Raw genomic sequence first — 17,426 nt, forward strand, 5'->3', positions numbered from 1 at the left:
ATGCTCTGTTTCCATGACTGGCACCCGATTACCAGACGAACGTGCACAAGCAGTTCGATCTCTTGGTTCACTCTTGAACTACGTTCGGCTTGATCCTCGATAGGGGTACGTAGGTAGCCTTTCATAAGGTTCAGTCCGAAATCAATTGAAAACATTTTCTGTATTTTCTTCGTCTTTTGTTATCGAGCTGCGAGTCAACTAGGTTTGAGCTTTTAGGCCGCTAGAACTAGGTAACTCGCTGACAGCCTTTGCGGCCAAAGCTTTTATGATCTCTTGTAATGATCGCAACGCTCTCACGCGGACTCGAAATAAATGTACTGTTTTCTCTAAACTCGTTTGTTATCGTTTCATGATTTCCGCATATATTTGGTCACTTGCCGTTGGCTCTCGCAGAGATCCGGGACCTCTGGTAAATTAGGGTTTTCCTAGTTTCCTAAATTAAACGTAAATCGACAGTGCAAATTTCGGTTCCCACATAGGCTATTTGGATATTAGTAGGTTTCTACACATCATAACCGAACTCACCCGAATCCAAAAGGATCCGGTTTGAACTCCGCCCATAAATTTATAATATTCAAATTAAGCCTAATTTTAAAACTCAAAAAATCCTGATACCTAAAAGAACTGATTTGTACCCAAACGGATACATAAATAGTAGTAAATACTCATGCCTAGCGAACTATGTAAGCAAAAAAAAATTATTTGTTAACCAATTTGAATTTTGTTCAGGAATAGAACAATTGAAACCTATAAAATTAATATGATTGACACGTAAATAAATAATCTCGAATTATTATGATAATAAAAATAATTAATGAAGTAGTTATGAAGTAGTTATGAAGAGTTAAAAATAGAATGTAAAAGATGTAATAAAAATTGAAAATAGACGACTTATATTTTACATTTCTGTATAAATGTTGTCAAATTATTTAGAAAAGACGATAAATGAAGTGGTTAAAATTAGTTTAAAAATAAATGAAGATGATGTCAGAAATCACTTAAAATTAGGCATTTATTTCTTTATACTTAGTTTTAATAGAATAGATGATCTCTTTAATGATGCTTTAGCTAAATCCAAAACAGAGTTTCCAAAGAAGAAAACAGATTTAGGGAATGATTGGAAGAGGACGTAAAAGATATGGAAAACTACTTTTAATTATAAAGTCTTTTTGAAAAATAATGTTTCAGCTTGTAAAAATGAATTTAAAGCTAAAACATTATAAAAGTAAATATTTTAACAGTAAAGCGCGCAAGACCCGACTAGGTTTCCAACCGACCTAAATCCCAAATCACAACACATTTACAGAAATACCTTTGACTAATTTTTAACTAATATTTATGTGTTCTGCCATTGTTCTATGCAACACATGCTATCATACTTTCTACTTTTCATAGGAAATAATATTTAGAGTTTTTAGTAGATTTGGAGAGAAGATTCGACACTCTTTTAGATATTTGTATTGGAACTCCAGTATTACATATCCATAACCATGTCAACACATTCTGAATAGTGATGATAATTTAGAATTGTTAACACATATATATATAACTAAATTTACTAGTAAAGAAAAAAATATAAAATTGTTACTTATATCATTTATTTTTAAGGGTAGTCCGGCAATAAAAATCAATTAGTTAGGTTTTTTTACTTCAATATGCAGAGTTATTATATTCATATAAATATTTTCACCTCGTTCATTATAAAACTTTGGTAACACAATTTTCTCATGTTCTTTACCACCATACGTGGAAAAAGATTCATTATTAAATGGACCCATTCCATCATTTGAAACCGAAACTGAAACTGAAAACGGATAAAGAGTAATGTATTTCTGTACGAATGAAGAAATTACTAACGGTGTTACAAAGCTTTAATAAACGGGGAAAGTGTCAATTTCGACCCCAATAATTTGGTCGTGCCAAGTACGATCCGAACAATTGATCAGTACCAAATACGACCTCAACTCAATTATAGTTTAAAAAAACCTACCTGAACTTCTTAAAACATACCTAAATCTACATTGATTTTAACAGAAGTTAGTCAACCGTTAACGAGATAAAACGACGTTGTTTTGATATACGAAGAAAAATGTCAATTTCGACCCTAACAGTTTCAGTCGTGCTAAATAGGACCCGAACAAATTGTCAGTGCCAAAAATGACCTCAACTCATTATAAGTTAAGAAAAACTATCTAAACTTCTTAAAATGTGCCTATATCACATTGACTCTAACAGAAATTAGTCAACCGCTAATAAGATAAGACAAATGTCGTTTTGATATATATATTTTTATGTCTCATTCCAGGACTCAAATCCATGTCGGGATACCTTTTAAAGAGGCACACTAACAACTAGACTAAAATAACTTTTTGAAATTTTATTACAAGCTGAAATTCCACATTATATAAACTACTATTCTTCTTATATTATCCAATTTTAAACTTTGGTGATTGCTTTTATATATTTTAGTTATTTTTTAATATGTCTAATATTTTATACAAAATATCTTAGTGAAAGAAAGGTAAAAGGCCTCTTAACATTTTTGAACAAATTATCAAAAATATATAATATTAACTTTGAAAAAAAAAAATTCACTTAAGTTTAAAAATTAAAAATAATTTATACAAGAAAAACTTATAAATAAATTAAAAGTTTAAAGTATATTTAAGATTGTATAATAATAAATATTTTATTATTTATATTTTAGTAAGATATAATTTTATTAAAGATATGATAAATAAAAAACATATTAATGTATTTATATAAATCAGAACAAACTATCACCAAATTTTTAAATTGAATAAGATGAAAAAGAATAGTAGTTTATATAATTTCAAATTTGTAATAATATTTCAAAAAATCATTTTTATCTAGTTGTTAGTGTGTCCCTTTAAAAGGGTATCACAGTACGGTTTGAGTCCCAAAATAGACATATTTAAAGAAAGAAATTATATATATATATATATATCAAAACGACGTCATCTTATCTTATTAACGGTTGACTAATTTCTGTTAGAGTCAATGTAGATTTATGCACATTTAAAAAGTTCAGGTAGTTTTTCTTAAATTATAATTAAGTTGAGGTTGGTTTTGGTACTGACCATTTGTTCGGGTCCTATTTGGCACGACTAAGAGTGTTGGGGTCGAAATTGACACTTTTTCTCGTACATCAAAACGGCTTTGTTTTATCTTGACTAACTTTTGTTAGAGTTAATGTAGATTTAAGCACGTTTTGAAAAATTTGGATAACTTTTTTGAATTATAATTGAGTTGAGGTCGTAGATCAATTGTTCGGGTTGTATTTGACACGACCTAAATTGTTAGGGTCGAAATTGACATTTTTCCTTTAATAAACAAATGAATCGATTTGATAATTAAATATCCCCAAAAAATTAAAAAAAAATGTCATAGTATTTCTTGTACTTCTATCAAATCCTTCGCAAAAAACGAAATAATTTTTTTTTTTTAATATGGGTCAAGAGTCTCACGACATGTTATTGTTAACATGGACACTAGCATGCATGACCGTATTGCATACAGGGCACGCCTGTAACAGAGCCGATCCACAAACTGTACACAAACACAAGTGACGGCAAGGCAGCACCAATACACTAGCCGTTCTTTCACCGCACCGTTTGCATCCTCTTGTGACTGCCGTGACATCACCACCATCAGCACCGTCGCAGCTTCCGCAGCTGGATACCGTATCCTCTTCTACCGGAGGATGAAAAACATCTCCGCCGGTTGCTGCGGTCGCCGGGAACTCGTCGACCTGAGCGAGAACATGTTCAAGATTTGACCGGAGAGTGTTAGCTGTAGCTTCATTGTTCTGAGCGAGGTCACGCAAGATCTGATTCTCGACGTAGAGACTCTTCACGCGTTCTTGCAAAACATAGTTTAGTTTTCCCATTCGGACGATCTCGTCGTCTCTCTGTTTAAGCTTTTTGACAAACGCGGACTGAACCGCTGACGCTAAGGATGACGTTTGCGTTCTCTGCCTCGCTTCTAACTCCAATCTGAGCGTTTGCGTTTGCTGTGTGACGAACAGATCGATATCTGTTTGTTGCTGCTGGATTTGAGAAACGAGTTGTGCCTCAATTAGAGACTGTGGCGGGGCAAACGCAACGGACCTACGTTTCTGAGCTGTCATTAGAGCGTTGGAGTCAAGCGCATAATCTCTTTGTCGTTTTAATATCGCTGGAGATTGGTTGAAATGGTATTTGTTGAAGCTTGGTGCGGTTTGAATTGGATCTGCGGCGCGAGACTGCATGTGCTGTAACTGTCGGTCTCCGAATATCACCGGAAAACCGTCGGCGATGATTTGATTGTTCATGTTAAGAGATGAAGTTTAGAGAGGAGAGAGGAGTAGTTGTGGCTACGAAAACAAAGGATGTGGCTTTTATATAAGGTCAAAATATTTAAATTAAGAGATTTGTTCATATTTGATAAAAAAAAGAGATTTGTTCATATCATTCTATTTTTAGATACAGAATAATTTATCGTTTCCAACTTTACAATGAAATTATTTATTAGTATAATCTGAACAAACACCAGCACACATGTGACCATATATATCTTTTCGATTGACTTGACTTGTAGTGTTATGGACTTATCGTATGTGCACAAAATATGTAGTGTATATTTTCTTTGTAAATAATGTTCAAACAAATAAAGTCTTACCGTACTCATTAAGAAATATTTTTCTTTTCTTTAGGGTCTGACTGGTTCAAACGCAGCGGTTGCGGTTGCGGAAGTTTGTAGATGCGGACAGTTGCGGTTTCTAGCGGTTTTAAGAGATTTGTACGACTGGTACTGCGGTTAAAAATTGGTGCGTTTGCGGGTGACTTATGACTGGTTAACTACCGAATGCGGTAACAGTCAAATAATAAATTAACAATATTTACATTTAATATAATTATAAAAATATCAAAAATCATAAAATTATAATAAATATAAAATTTATATTTAGAAAGTTATAATTTTAATTTTTGAAAATTTATTGAAATTTTTTTTATTATAAAATTTTATAATATTAATTAAAATATAATAGATATATTTTAATATTTTCATAATTTCAATTTTAAATTTTTTATTAAATATTTTTGCTTTTGTATATATATTGTTTTTAAAAAAAGAAAAAAAATTTATCCTCCCGCAACCGCCCGCAACCGCAAACGCTAGCTGGAGCCAGCTTTTGAATTTATGAGATTCGGAGCGGTTTGAAGCGGTTTATAGCGATTTGAGTGATTGTTGCAAACCGCCGAGAACTGCCACCAACCGCAAAAGCTGCGTTTGCGGGTGGTAGCGGGAAAACCAGTCGTCCCCTTAGTCATATTTCCATGAAATTTGATGTGTTCCCCGTGTGTAGTATCTTTTGCATAAATGTAATTTTCAATCTTGTTATTTTCCAGGGCATAACATAAGGAAATAAAATCTGTCTAAACTTGAAGATTTCTTTTTTTTGAAAATTTGAAGATTTTTTTTCAGTTTTGATTTGACTACACGAAATTAGGAGTCGTTAAATTAAACTAAAATAGTTAAAAGAAAAAAATATAACGCATCTTGCAGAAAATAGGAATGATTTACTAACCAAATATTTGAACGATGATATGATATGATTCGTCAATGTCCATCATTTCAGAATCTTAAGGGGTATTTGAGTATTTCCTTAAAGTTTCTTTGTTTCCTTTTTAATTTACTCGTTGAATGAAGCAGAAGACAAAAGAAAATAAGGTCAGTGGCTGGCACGTCGCAAATGCTACACGTGTCAATTCCTCTCCATGCTTGTCACGTCATGCATTACTGAGAAGACTGAACTGTATATATTTTGTTTTTTATATATTTTGTTTTTTAACACAAAAAGCATTTATAAAAAGTCAAAGCCATTGAACGCTAACTCATGGTTTTTTTCGATTCTAGAATTTTAAAAGCAATATTTATATTTAAAAAAGAAATTGGATAGTTTTAAATAACAGTGATACAATAAGAGCATCATTAGAGATACAATAAATGGGTCTCTTATTTTTTATTTAATGGTCATTGTGAGTTAAGAGACTCCGCTAAGAGACGGTAACACTTATGTGCTCCAATGCAAATCTTTTAATTAAGGATTCTTAAGTATTTATTAAATAAAACATAGTAAAAGATAACATTTTAAACATTAATTTTTAATTAAAAACATAAAAACAAATACTAGTAAAATAAACGAGAATAATTTGAAAGAATCATCCGAGCGGTGTGATAGCATAAGAATTTGACATAATCTCTCGTTGGTGTTCAGATAATGAGCAATGGGATAATGATCAATGGGATATACAAAAACTCAATCTCTCGTTGGTGTTCAGATAATGAGCAATGGGATAATGAGCAATATACAAGAATTTGACATAATCTCAATCTCACTTCAGACCTCATAATACTTTCAAAAGTAGCAACGTAACACAATGCATCCAACCTCACAGTTCAAAAAACAAAGCAACTGTATTATTCTCTTTAGTTATCTAGTAATGAAAGAAACAGATTCATTTGTGAAAAACCAAGAACAAGACTTGAAAAGTATCATCAGATCAAAGCAGCTTCGATTGGTCTTCGACCCTGTTGATAGTATTCAAAGTAGAACTCAACATACTTCTTAACTGTCTTATACAATCTTGGTCTTGTCTCAGTCAGAAGCGCCTCTACAGGTTGAATCTCTTGGTCCGCACCAGGAACACAAAACGTTGCCACAGATATCCTTTCCTTTTCCATGTTAGTCACCACTCTATGAACCGGACTCTTGTATATCCCATTGCTCATTATCTGAACACCAACGAGAGATTATGTCAAATTCTACACCAAGAACTAGAAACAGAGTGGGAATCATTAAAAGAGGTGTGATGCGAACCCAATCTTAACCAAATCAAGGCTTGGAAAGAGGTGTGATAGTATCCTACATAGCCAGAAGACAAAAAATAAGTAACTGAAGTGATTCATCATGTACTTAAACTAATTAAAAAGGCCAAGCACAGACAAACAAACCTGGGCAGGAAGCAAAAGCGGGCTAGGACTCTTGAGCTGGTTGTCAAGGAAGGGCATAATGAGAGTGGAACCAGAGCCTTGAGCACTATATCCAACCTTCTCATATGAACCCACTGCATCATAAGTAAAGACGCAGCCTTTTCCTGAAAACAATTTCAGAGAAAGAAGAAGACACAACTTAACACAACTCCTATACTCAATCATAATAGCAAAACCAAAAGAGAATGTTTTTTTTTAACCTTCCTCATCAAGACCTCCAAGAACATTAAAGGCATAGTAAGGGAAAAATCGCTTGAAGTAAAGAGTGTTGGAGAGAAGCTGAGCCATTGCAGGGCAGCTCATCTGCTTGTTATGCTGATGCTGATAAACCTGCAGGACACACAAAAGAGAAGACTTCAATAAGCAAAGTCTTCATCTTTACAAAGAAATGCAAAAGGGGAAGAATCTCACTCCCCAAGTGCCTTGACTTGAGAACTTTCTGAAGCGCTTTCACATCAGCTTGAAAGCCAGAGGAAGATAGCACAGCCTTGTCTGCTCTGGAGACATTAAAAAGACAGTAATGTTGATACTCAATGAACAACATCATCGATTGTAAAAAACCAAAATTGATCTATTGAAAACCTAATAATCCAACTGAGCCTGGCACTGGAATTACTTCTCCTCCCAAAGGATCGAGTACTTACATTTTATGGATCTTAGAGTAATCGCGAGTTAGAATACTGTAACCGGTAGATGACGGAGTAATCGGATCCAGCGATGGCCACACATGTTCTGCAAAACAGAACCGATCAATACAGTTAAAGTCGACGAAGAGAGGAAGAGAAGAGACGAAAGACTTCAGATCGGTTTCATAATCGGTCGATCAATTTCGAGACAGAGAGAGAAAGAACCGAAACCGAAGCAGAGAAACCTCGAAATCGTCTTCACCTCTCCTCTCTCCTCTCTCCTCTCTCCTCTCTCCTCTCTTTTCTTAACACGTGGCGCTACGCAACGTATACCCTAATTAAGATACATCTCTTAAGGTTAATTTCTTCTTTGATTTTGTTTTAAATGAAAAAAGGCCTAAGAGACCCACTATTGATTACCGATAATGATGCTAAGTAGTAGGCTTGGCAAGTCTCGTCAATTATGTATACAATAAACCATTCTTCAAATAAAACATTATTCAAACAGTATAAAATAATTTAAGTTTCTCAAAATTTTCTGAAAAGACAAATGAACTTTTTATCATTTTTGCTTCGGCATTGATTGTTCGTTGATTAGATTGTCCTACCTGCATCGATTGTTCTAAGCATCGCATAGCCGGCTTTTTAGTTATGACAGCCCAATTTTTTCTTTGGTGACGTTATTGGCTCATTGTTCTATAAAAATTGTACATTTTTCCGGTAAAGATAGCTGATTTTTATCTAAATCTTTGATTATTTATTTAAATTTATTTTTTTATTTACCGTGACCCTGGTTTTCTTACCACTTAAGGTGTCTATGAATGGCCCAAAATAATAGAATCTATGGTGGAAGCTCCAGCCGAAACTTCTTTACCATTAGGCCAAAACCATTTGGTTATTGTTTATTTAATTTAATTTATTTAATATATAATTAAGCTAAATTAAAGTATATATATATATATATATATATTTTATGTTATTATAACAAAAACAATTTTCTGAAAAGACAATTGATTGTTCGTTGATTAGATTGTCCTACCAGCATCGATTGTTCGTAGCATCGCATAGCCGGTTTTTTAGTTATGACAGCCCAATTTTTTCTTTGGTGACGTTATTGGCTCATTGTTCTATAAAAATTGTACATTTTTCCGGTAAAGATAGCTGATTTTTATCTAAATCATTGATAATTTATTTAAATTTATTTTTTTATTTACCGTGACCCTGGTTTTCTTACCACTTAGGGTGTCTATGAATGGCCAAAAAGAATCGAATCTACGGTGGAAGTTCCAGCCGAAACTTCTTTACCATTAGACCAAAACCATTTGGTTATTGTTTATTTAATTTAATTTATTTAATATATAATTAAGCTAAATTAAAGTGTATATATATATATATATATATATTTTATGTTATTATAACAAAAATTCTTAAACTAACTAAAATTACTACTTAATCATATTGTTTTCCATTAACTGTTATGCAACTTTTGGTAAAAGGCGATCCCACGTTTTGGGAGGAACCTCTATTTACAAAAAAAAAACTTTTGTTTAATGCTTTGCTGGGAAAAGATTAGTCGTCCCATCGCTTTTTTTAAAAAAAAAATAACCAGAAATCAATCAAAGTAATTGTTAAATAAATATTGAAAATAATGCGATAATGTTTCAACACAGTACGGAAAATAAATTTTAAATTAGATGTTGGGATAAATAGGTGGACCACGAGAGGAAGGCGTATTTTACGTCTTTCGACTCACTAAAAATTTTACCGCGCGCTAGGCGCGGTTTATTTATCTATAAATATTATATAAATTAATGTTAAATATAGCATAAACCCTATATTTTTTAACAATTAAAGTTGTTTTTTAAATATTATATCATTTATTTGTTTAAAATATCATTAATTTATGTTAACATATTAAATGTTTCTATTAATCTTTTAGTAATCATGTTTTAATTTTTCTTAAAATTTAAAATACTCTACATTTAATAAAATAAAAATGTTTTCTATTATCTTATGTATATTATATATTTTCTTATAGATTATCTGATTTATTTTAAATTATTTTATGAAGTATGGGTAAATAACCTTTATTTCTTCTTAATATATAATTTTATAAATGTGTAATAATTTTGAATACTTAAATATGTAAATTTTGATGACCAATAAAATGATTCAGTAATTCTTTAAGTTTTGAAGGCATAATTTATTTTCAATATTAATCTTTTTGATATTTATTATTTTGTAAATAATTGTTTGTTATAAAAATGTGAATATGTAGTAGATTTCAATACGAAAGATTCCATGTTTGGTTACTACATAAAAGTACTTTGGATAGATTGCATTACGCATATGCAGATATATTAGTCATTGGTAAATTTTTATAAAAAAATTAACCTTGGAATATTGTTTGTATGTTACATTAGAAACATATTTCCTGTATTCTTAAGCTTAAGAAGGTGTTGGAATAGCGAGAAGTAATTTAGATTTTTTTTTTTAATTTGTAAAAATTCTCAATGCATTAATTGGTGATGTTCTAACCTAAATTGATCTTTAGGCAAATTCATTTAATATAACATTATAAATAAACTATGGACAAATCTAATAGTATATTGATAGATAAGTAACAATTAAAAAAAATGTAATGCGATTTACTGAGGGTAATCAAAACCAGCTCTAAACAACTTATTAAATTCATAAATTTTTATCTTATAATTTTGTGATTAAAATAAATTTAAGCTTACTTCTATTTTATATTGACATATATGAACTTTAAGAATTTCAACACTTTTAAAATTTAATTTGTTTCTTCATGTAGTTAAATTTTATTATATTTAACTAAAATATTATATGTTACTTTTCAAAAAATTAACCTAGATATTTAGTTAATTTCTTCTAGATACTTTTTAGTCATTTTAAACTGATTTTAACCCTTTTTGGTTTTGAGAAATTGATTTTAACTTTATTTTGACATAATTCTCTTTGAAACTTCGATGTTTAGTTTCCAAAAAAATAGTCTAAATATAAAAATATAAATTTAAGTTTAGTTTTATGTTGATTTTCATTTTGTTCAGAAGATATGGAACTCTAACGTTTTTAAAATGCAATTACAATGCTGACTAAACATAACCAATTGTTTTTTTAAAAAAATTTTGTGGTTAACTTTGAATGTATTAGGACATTTTTCTAGAATCAAAGAACATGTAATATGAACGAAAATATATAATGTTTAGGATGTTGCTCTGATAAACAAATGAATTACACTATATTTTCTAGAATATCATATACCAAATACCAAAACAGTTCCAGTGTTTTCTTGGCCAAACATGTCATAATAAGTGACCATTGGAGCAAATACATATGTATCATCTATGCATGAACACGTCCCTTAAAAGTTGTGACAATCGGACATTGTAAAATGAGGGGAAGGGTGTCAAACCAAGTGGAATTTCTGGATTATCATGAAAATATAGAGAACTTACATGGATTTAAACATCAAAGACCAAACTGATATACTAAAAAAAAAAAAGAAAAGAAAAGATTACATTTCAATTTACAATTTGGCGCCTCTGCAGATCCTTGATTTGAGCTCTGCAGTTCTTGGCCTAGTTCTCGTGAATAGAAGCAAAAGAAATATGATTCAAAACACAATCCCTGGTAGACTTTAGATAAAAAAAGAAATGTGAGACTTAATTCCAGAATATTTTGAGAACCATTGTAGGTTTAGAACAGCAGGCATAACCGCTTTAAGCCAAGATTTCCAAGTATCATCCTCCCCGGTAAAGAGAGACTGAAGTATCTACATTAACAACTTAGGACAATATTTTCTATGCAATCATTCATCTGAAAAGAAATTTACAATTTTTGACACATAAATGATAACTCGCACACATTCCTGGAACCTGCAAATCAACATGAGATGCAAGAAACCCATAGGGTTCAAACCTTCTGCTGCGCCAGACCTGGGATAAAAAAGTCCAAACGAAATTCAAGTCAGTTGTCTTATCATCAATTGTATACATGTGTAAGACTTTCAAAATTTCTCAACAACAAAAAAAAAAGAGAGAGAAGAGAGCCAAAAAGACATAGATTCAGCTTATATATGAAACTTAAAACCAAAAACTCAAACGGTAAAAAACATCAGGTAGAAAAAAATCTTATAGTTTAAATCGTACATACTCCAGTAAAAGATATCTAACCTTGTTATGATATGGAAGCTCCAAGTGTTCTGTAATAGTTTTTGGACTCTAAGCACAGGCCGATTATCTCCATTCCAGTATATAGGAAACAATGCCTACTCACCAAGTCCACCAACAGTATTATGGTTCCTTGGTCAAAAACATAAGCTAGATATAAGGACTCTGAAGGTTCAACGTGTTATCATTTAAATGAAAATTCTAAAACAACGGAAAGAAGGATGCTACCTCATTTAGCCCACCCTTAACAGGTACACCAACTCTCTCCTCTTCAACTTCATATACAGTAGATGACACAAAAGTTTCTAAATGAGTATCAATTAACTGTTTATTCAATTTATTTTTAGGAACGACTTGTGCTAGAGAGCCTTGGCTGCAATCTGCATACTCTTTCCACCAGAGTGACAAAATATCATCTTCTCTATATAGCACAAACTTCCCAGGTAACATTAGTTCATAATTTACATATACCTGCACACATATAAAAATGTTAGTAACTGAAATCGTCTCTTGTAAACAAACTAAATGAATCATATAGATCCCAAGTTTAAGGACATATCGTAACTCGCGTTTGATGCAGTGGATGTATGCAATGAGTTTATGTTCTATGGATTCGTGTATGTTGCAGTGTTATAGAGAAACTATAAAACACAAACAATTATAATGAGAAAGCTAACAATAGATAATTATCCAATCTAATATAGGAGGAATTCTAACAGATGACCAAGTACTATCTTTCTACCAACATCGCTTATGTGTACCTGGTGAGAACCGTTAGCTTCAGGGGGTTGGTGGCCTTGGCTTGCGTAAGCAATAAGCATCATCTGAGTTTTCAACCTGCAACGAATCCAGGGCCTTACATCAACAGGTTCACAAAGTTATAAATTAGTTTTGCAAGTAAGGTTTAAACTAAACCTTAAGATTGCTTGGGTTTTGAGCTGCCTCAACAGCTGCAATTGCTGCCCTAGCTTTGATCTCCACGCCAGATAATTGTTCTTGGAGTTCACAGTTTGACGATGTAAGTGATCAGTGGTCTTCTCCATACCGCGTTCATGGTCGCTCATGTCTTCTCTCAAGCTCAAGAGAAGCCATGTTTCAAAACCAAACCCAAGAATCTCATTATTCGTCCAAAATTGTCAACTCCACAACAAAGGTATATTCAGTTTTCACCTTCCTTTGCTAACTTCTTCTCGAAGAGTCCGCCTTAATCTCCATGGCTCAGTCCGATTTAGCTGTAGCCTTGGCTATCTCGCCGTTAAGAACAGTTGTGGTCGCCGATGGCTTCTGTCTATCTTCAGCTAGCCTCTAGACATCCGACCTTATCTGATCAAGCTCAGCTCCAGTTCCATTGACCACACGAGCTTCTGCCTCTGTCCTCAGCGAATTCTGGTAAACCTCATGTGCCTTAGCTTCTCTCTTGGGGGGTGGTTTCAGCAGAAGTAGACAACGACTGTAGATTTGTAGGTGGAGAGCTGAAATTTTGCGGTGGTATTTCATGGCCATGGATGTATCTTCTTCAGAGAAAGTTTTTTTATTTAGGATGAATTTAGGTTAAGAGATATAGCTTTATATAGAAGAAATATCGAGGAAAGGTGAAACAAAACATTCAAGAATAGCTTTAAGATCATTATTGATTGAGAAAGTAACTGAGGAAAAAAAATCAGACACTGGAGAAGATGAAATGGAATAGTCGGGGGAAAGAGACCCTCGCCAGATGGAAATTTGAAGAAACCCCACGCAGAAGTCAAGTTTAACTTAACAACAGTGACACGGCGACAAGCTCTCTGAATATATGATTTTCCAAGCCGACGTGTATAGCTTCAAAACCGATGGTGATGTGGAGAGATGAAGCTCTATCATTGGCTAGAATTAATAATCCTAAGTAGACACCTTAGATTTTGAGTTTATTGTGCTTTTAGTATGGTAGGATTTATGCATGGTTGTTCGAAAAAAGACTCATCATCTATGCCTGTCTTTTATTAGTCCCTGTTAGATGTACAGAGACGAATCTATGTGTCAAAGGCTCTCTCTTTTTATACATGTATCATATATGTCATAATTAACACTATAGACGTTTGCATATAGTTAAAAACTTTTTAAAAAAACTTGGAGCCTTCAGTGTGTAAAAGTTTGGAAAAGATTTAAATTTCGTATTTATTTTTTTATTTTTTGGTAAAATGTTAAAATTCATTATCAATTTTGAAATTTTTGACAGAAGAACAGAGGAAAACAAGAAGCATAGCAATTGAAAAAAAAAAACTAAACAGAAACTCAGACCTAACTACGCAGGGACTGACTACTAGTACAACAGCTAATAAGCTAAGCATACATCTTGCCGCCAAAATTGAACCCGCAGTGATAACGAAAACTGAACCCGATAGAAATTGGCTTGCCCGATGAACAGTTTTTAAAGATCGGGCTTGTCAAGAACACAGCTTGCGAGGGCCTCCTAATTTGCAGCCTTCGCGGACAGATAGCTGCACATGAGACAAAGCACTCCCGCCCAACCTAATCCGAGCTTCATTGGAGAAGAACCGGTTGATTTGGAGCTGTTGAGACAATGATGAAAGATACCTGCAAGGAAAAGAGAGGACTCATCCTGAAGAGGACATAATAAAATGACTACTCCTTGACCCTGGGATGGATGAGGACCAAGACACGCTACCACCGGGAACACATGACAGCCGGTGACTCAACGCCATCGAAGAAATCCCAGACGCTCCTTCTATAAAGACTAGAGAGAGGACCTTTTCACAACCCAAAGAACCCGTCTGGTGGTAGACAGAGGCAACACAGCCATGAAGAACAAGCACCTTGAACTCTAAAACCTAGAGAACTCATCAAAGACCAAACCGCAGGCTTCGAAAGGACAAAGATCAGAGCAGATAGTCTGCATAGAAACCCACGCGCCAGAAAGCCGGGTAGCCACACACGCCTCCGGGAACTCCAAATGACACCACCAAAAGGAAGAGATACCAACGCGCACCTAAAGAGACAGAAGACCCTCTAGTCTGTCTTTGAGAACAGAGGAAGAATCCACCTGCGATGACAAGCAGAGGAGACTGAGCCGACGACCTCTGATCCACTCCGGTGGAGAGACTGACTGGCAGAAACAAACCGGGAGCGTCCAACCTAAGCACCACGCGCCGCCAGATCTGATGGACACCAAGCCAAAAAGAAGATCTGAAAAACCCTTGAATTGTCGCCACCACCGTAAAATCCGACCCTGACCACTACCCGCCTCACAGACCTCGCCTTGACACCAGCACAAACTGACTTCACTAAGTCCCATCACCGGGGCCCCAGATCTGAAGAGCTATGATCCACCGAAGAAGCTAGGATTTTGACATATCGGAGAGGAGGCTAAGAGGAGTAGAAAAGGCAAAGAGAAAACAAACAAGGAAGGGGGAAGAGAGAAGCCTGCCGGCTTCGGCGAGAAGGCAACCGCACGCCGGAGGAAAGCAAGGCTAAAGTCGGGAGAGGGTCAGTCGAGAGTCCGGAAAGTTTGTTTTTTTCTGAGATTTCGCATTTCGAGCCCTATAAATCGATACTATTTTAGGTAAATGTGTTTTCTTGGTCGAAAGGTTAAGTGTGTTACGATGACATATTTAGATTTTATGGTTAGGGGATTAAAATTCGATTTTGGAAGGTAAGATATAGTTAATGTCCGGGACTAGAATTTAGGATTTACTTACAAACTATTTTCTTTATATATTAATATATAGACTATTATTTAAATTTGACAAAAAAACATAACCGTCAAGAGAAAAAGAAAGAGATTTTTTTATAGTTTCAAGCTGATGGACAGAAGCTTCTATAGCTCCCAACAAGTTTTGTATAGCCATAAGTTTTACCTAATCATCGTTAACGTTTCAAAAGTTTATACATGGCGAAGTTTGTATTAGCATAAAACAAAAACAAACGTTTTGGGTTTGACAGAAGTTGTCTAAAGATACTATATACTAGCAATTATGATTACATACTAGACAAACGAGATGACTTAAGTCTCCAACCAAAATATAAAGTAGGATAATAACAAAAACAAATATTTTGGGTTTGACAGAAGTCTTCTAAATATATTATATACTAACAATTAGAATTACATACTAGACAAACGAGATGACTTAAGTCTTCAACCAAAATATAAAGTAGGATAATAACTATTGTAAACGACCTTGCTGTTGTTGCCGCCAAAATTAGGATCAAAACAAATAAGCTTACAAGCCTCATTTAAAGAAGTAGAGTAACTTCAGTTAGAGATTTATCTTTTTTATATACACATTGTAAAAGAATTTGATCTTGGTCTTGTCTCCTCCACGTCTCCATCTTTCGGATCCATTACGATGGCTTTTGATGGCACGGCTGCTTCCTCCGGTAGTGGTGTCTGGTGACAAAAATGGTGTCTCCTCCTTTAACCGCATCAAATCCTAGAGATGAAGAGAGGGAAGGAGAGAGCTATGATCACAATAGGATAACAATGGCAACTTTCGACCGTTCACGATCAAATAATAGTTGGCATTCAAGGAAATGTATAATATAAATATATAGGTTACAACGTTTAGGTTATAGAAAATAAGTGTGTCTAGGATTGATAATTAAAAAATTAAATGAAACAAAACCTAATGGTTTCACGTGGGACTATAGATTTTTGATTGCCATGAGGAGAAGAGAAAGAAAGAAAGAAAAAGACATTATATGCGTGTAAGATTATATGCTTATTCTATAATATATCAAAATAACAACAAACAAAAAGACTTTGATACTTTACTATCGAGAGAGAGATGTGTGAGGTTGTATATGCATATTGAGGAATTATGGGTCTATTTGGTTTTTCTTTTGCAATCGTAATGTTAAGTTGAAAATTGTAGATGCATACTTTTTTTTTTTGTAATGAATTTTGAAACACTTGAATTACAGAAAATGTCTGCTTTTCAAAAATACTTGTTCCAACAGTTTTGTTACACATTATGGAATGAGTCGATTTAATAATAAATCATTTTCCATGTATGATGGTAAAAAAGATGAAAAATTTATGTTACCCAAATTTTATAACGAGCAAGGTGAAAATATTTCTGTGAATTTATTATTTATGTTTATTAAATAAAACAAATTCAAACCCTTTTTTTTTGTAGGACTACCTTAAAAGTAAATCTATATATAGTAGCAAACTTTTTTTCTTGACTAATGATGTCATTTTTTTATATAGGAAAAAAATTATATCAAGATTTTATTCAGTTTATTCCAGTTTTATAGTCTAACATGCAAGATTTTATTTTTTTTGTAAGACATGACATCATCAAAATATTTTAACAAAGAACATGTCTTTATCCAATGCATTATTTAAATGCATCTGCTAATTTCTGAACGATGCACCTCTTCACTCACCTCTTTTAATTTTTGAATGAACCACTCTTTCATATGTCTCCTTAATTCTTTGAACAATACACCTTTTCATATACCTTTTTAATTTATGAATGATATACTCTTTTTAACTGACTAATAAATTGAAGTGTTTAACTAAAATCATATGGTTAAGTTTGTTTTGGTTATG

General features: G+C 33.3%; 3 protein-coding genes across 7 annotated transcripts; all 3 read right to left on the minus strand.

Annotated features, from left to right (window-relative positions):
• Positions 1-3,484: 3,484 nt before the first annotated feature.
• On the minus strand, positions 3,485-4,372 carry LOC106300589 (BOI-related E3 ubiquitin-protein ligase 1-like). The gene has a single exon (XM_013736768.1). It carries the CDS (start codon positions 4,331-4,333, stop codon positions 3,485-3,487), a length of 849 nt encoding a protein of 282 aa, XP_013592222.1. The 5' UTR covers positions 4,334-4,372.
• A 2,093-nt stretch (positions 4,373-6,465) lies between these two features.
• Positions 6,466-8,296, minus strand: LOC106337002 (proteasome subunit beta type-1-like). The gene is made up of 8 exons (XM_013776016.1): positions 8,291-8,296; positions 7,908-8,016; positions 7,701-7,788; positions 7,472-7,553; positions 7,257-7,386; positions 7,018-7,160; positions 6,884-6,928; positions 6,466-6,798 (listed from the first exon to the last, which is right to left on the minus strand). The coding sequence occupies exons 1-7, from the start codon at positions 8,294-8,296 to the stop codon at positions 6,899-6,901; spliced, it is 588 nt and encodes a 195-aa protein (XP_013631470.1). The 3' UTR covers positions 6,466-6,798; positions 6,884-6,898.
• Positions 8,297-11,116: 2,820 nt separating this feature from the next.
• Positions 11,117-13,688, minus strand: LOC106327642. 5 transcript variants are annotated; one of them, XR_001267497.1, is made up of 6 exons: positions 12,791-13,688; positions 12,637-12,712; positions 12,441-12,516; positions 12,104-12,346; positions 11,879-12,007; positions 11,117-11,641 (listed from the first exon to the last, which is right to left on the minus strand). XR_001267497.1 is itself a non-coding variant. In XM_013765860.1 (4 exons), exons 1-4 carry the CDS (start codon positions 12,937-12,939, stop codon positions 11,999-12,001), a joined length of 477 nt encoding a protein of 158 aa, XP_013621314.1. In that variant the 5' UTR covers positions 12,940-13,672; the 3' UTR covers positions 11,653-11,998. The 5 variants fall into 5 exon arrangements, 1 of the variants encoding a protein (XP_013621314.1); XR_001267496.1 differs by having other exon boundaries at positions 12,104-12,516; XR_001267498.1 differs by lacking the exon at positions 12,441-12,516 and having other exon boundaries at positions 12,104-12,264; positions 12,791-13,683.
• Between the last annotated feature and the right edge of the window lie 3,738 nt (positions 13,689-17,426).

This window comes from Brassica oleracea, chromosome C1 (assembly GCF_000695525.1).
Source record: "Brassica oleracea var. oleracea cultivar TO1000 chromosome C1, BOL, whole genome shotgun sequence".
Lineage (NCBI taxonomy): Eukaryota > Viridiplantae > Streptophyta > Magnoliopsida > Brassicales > Brassicaceae > Brassica > Brassica oleracea.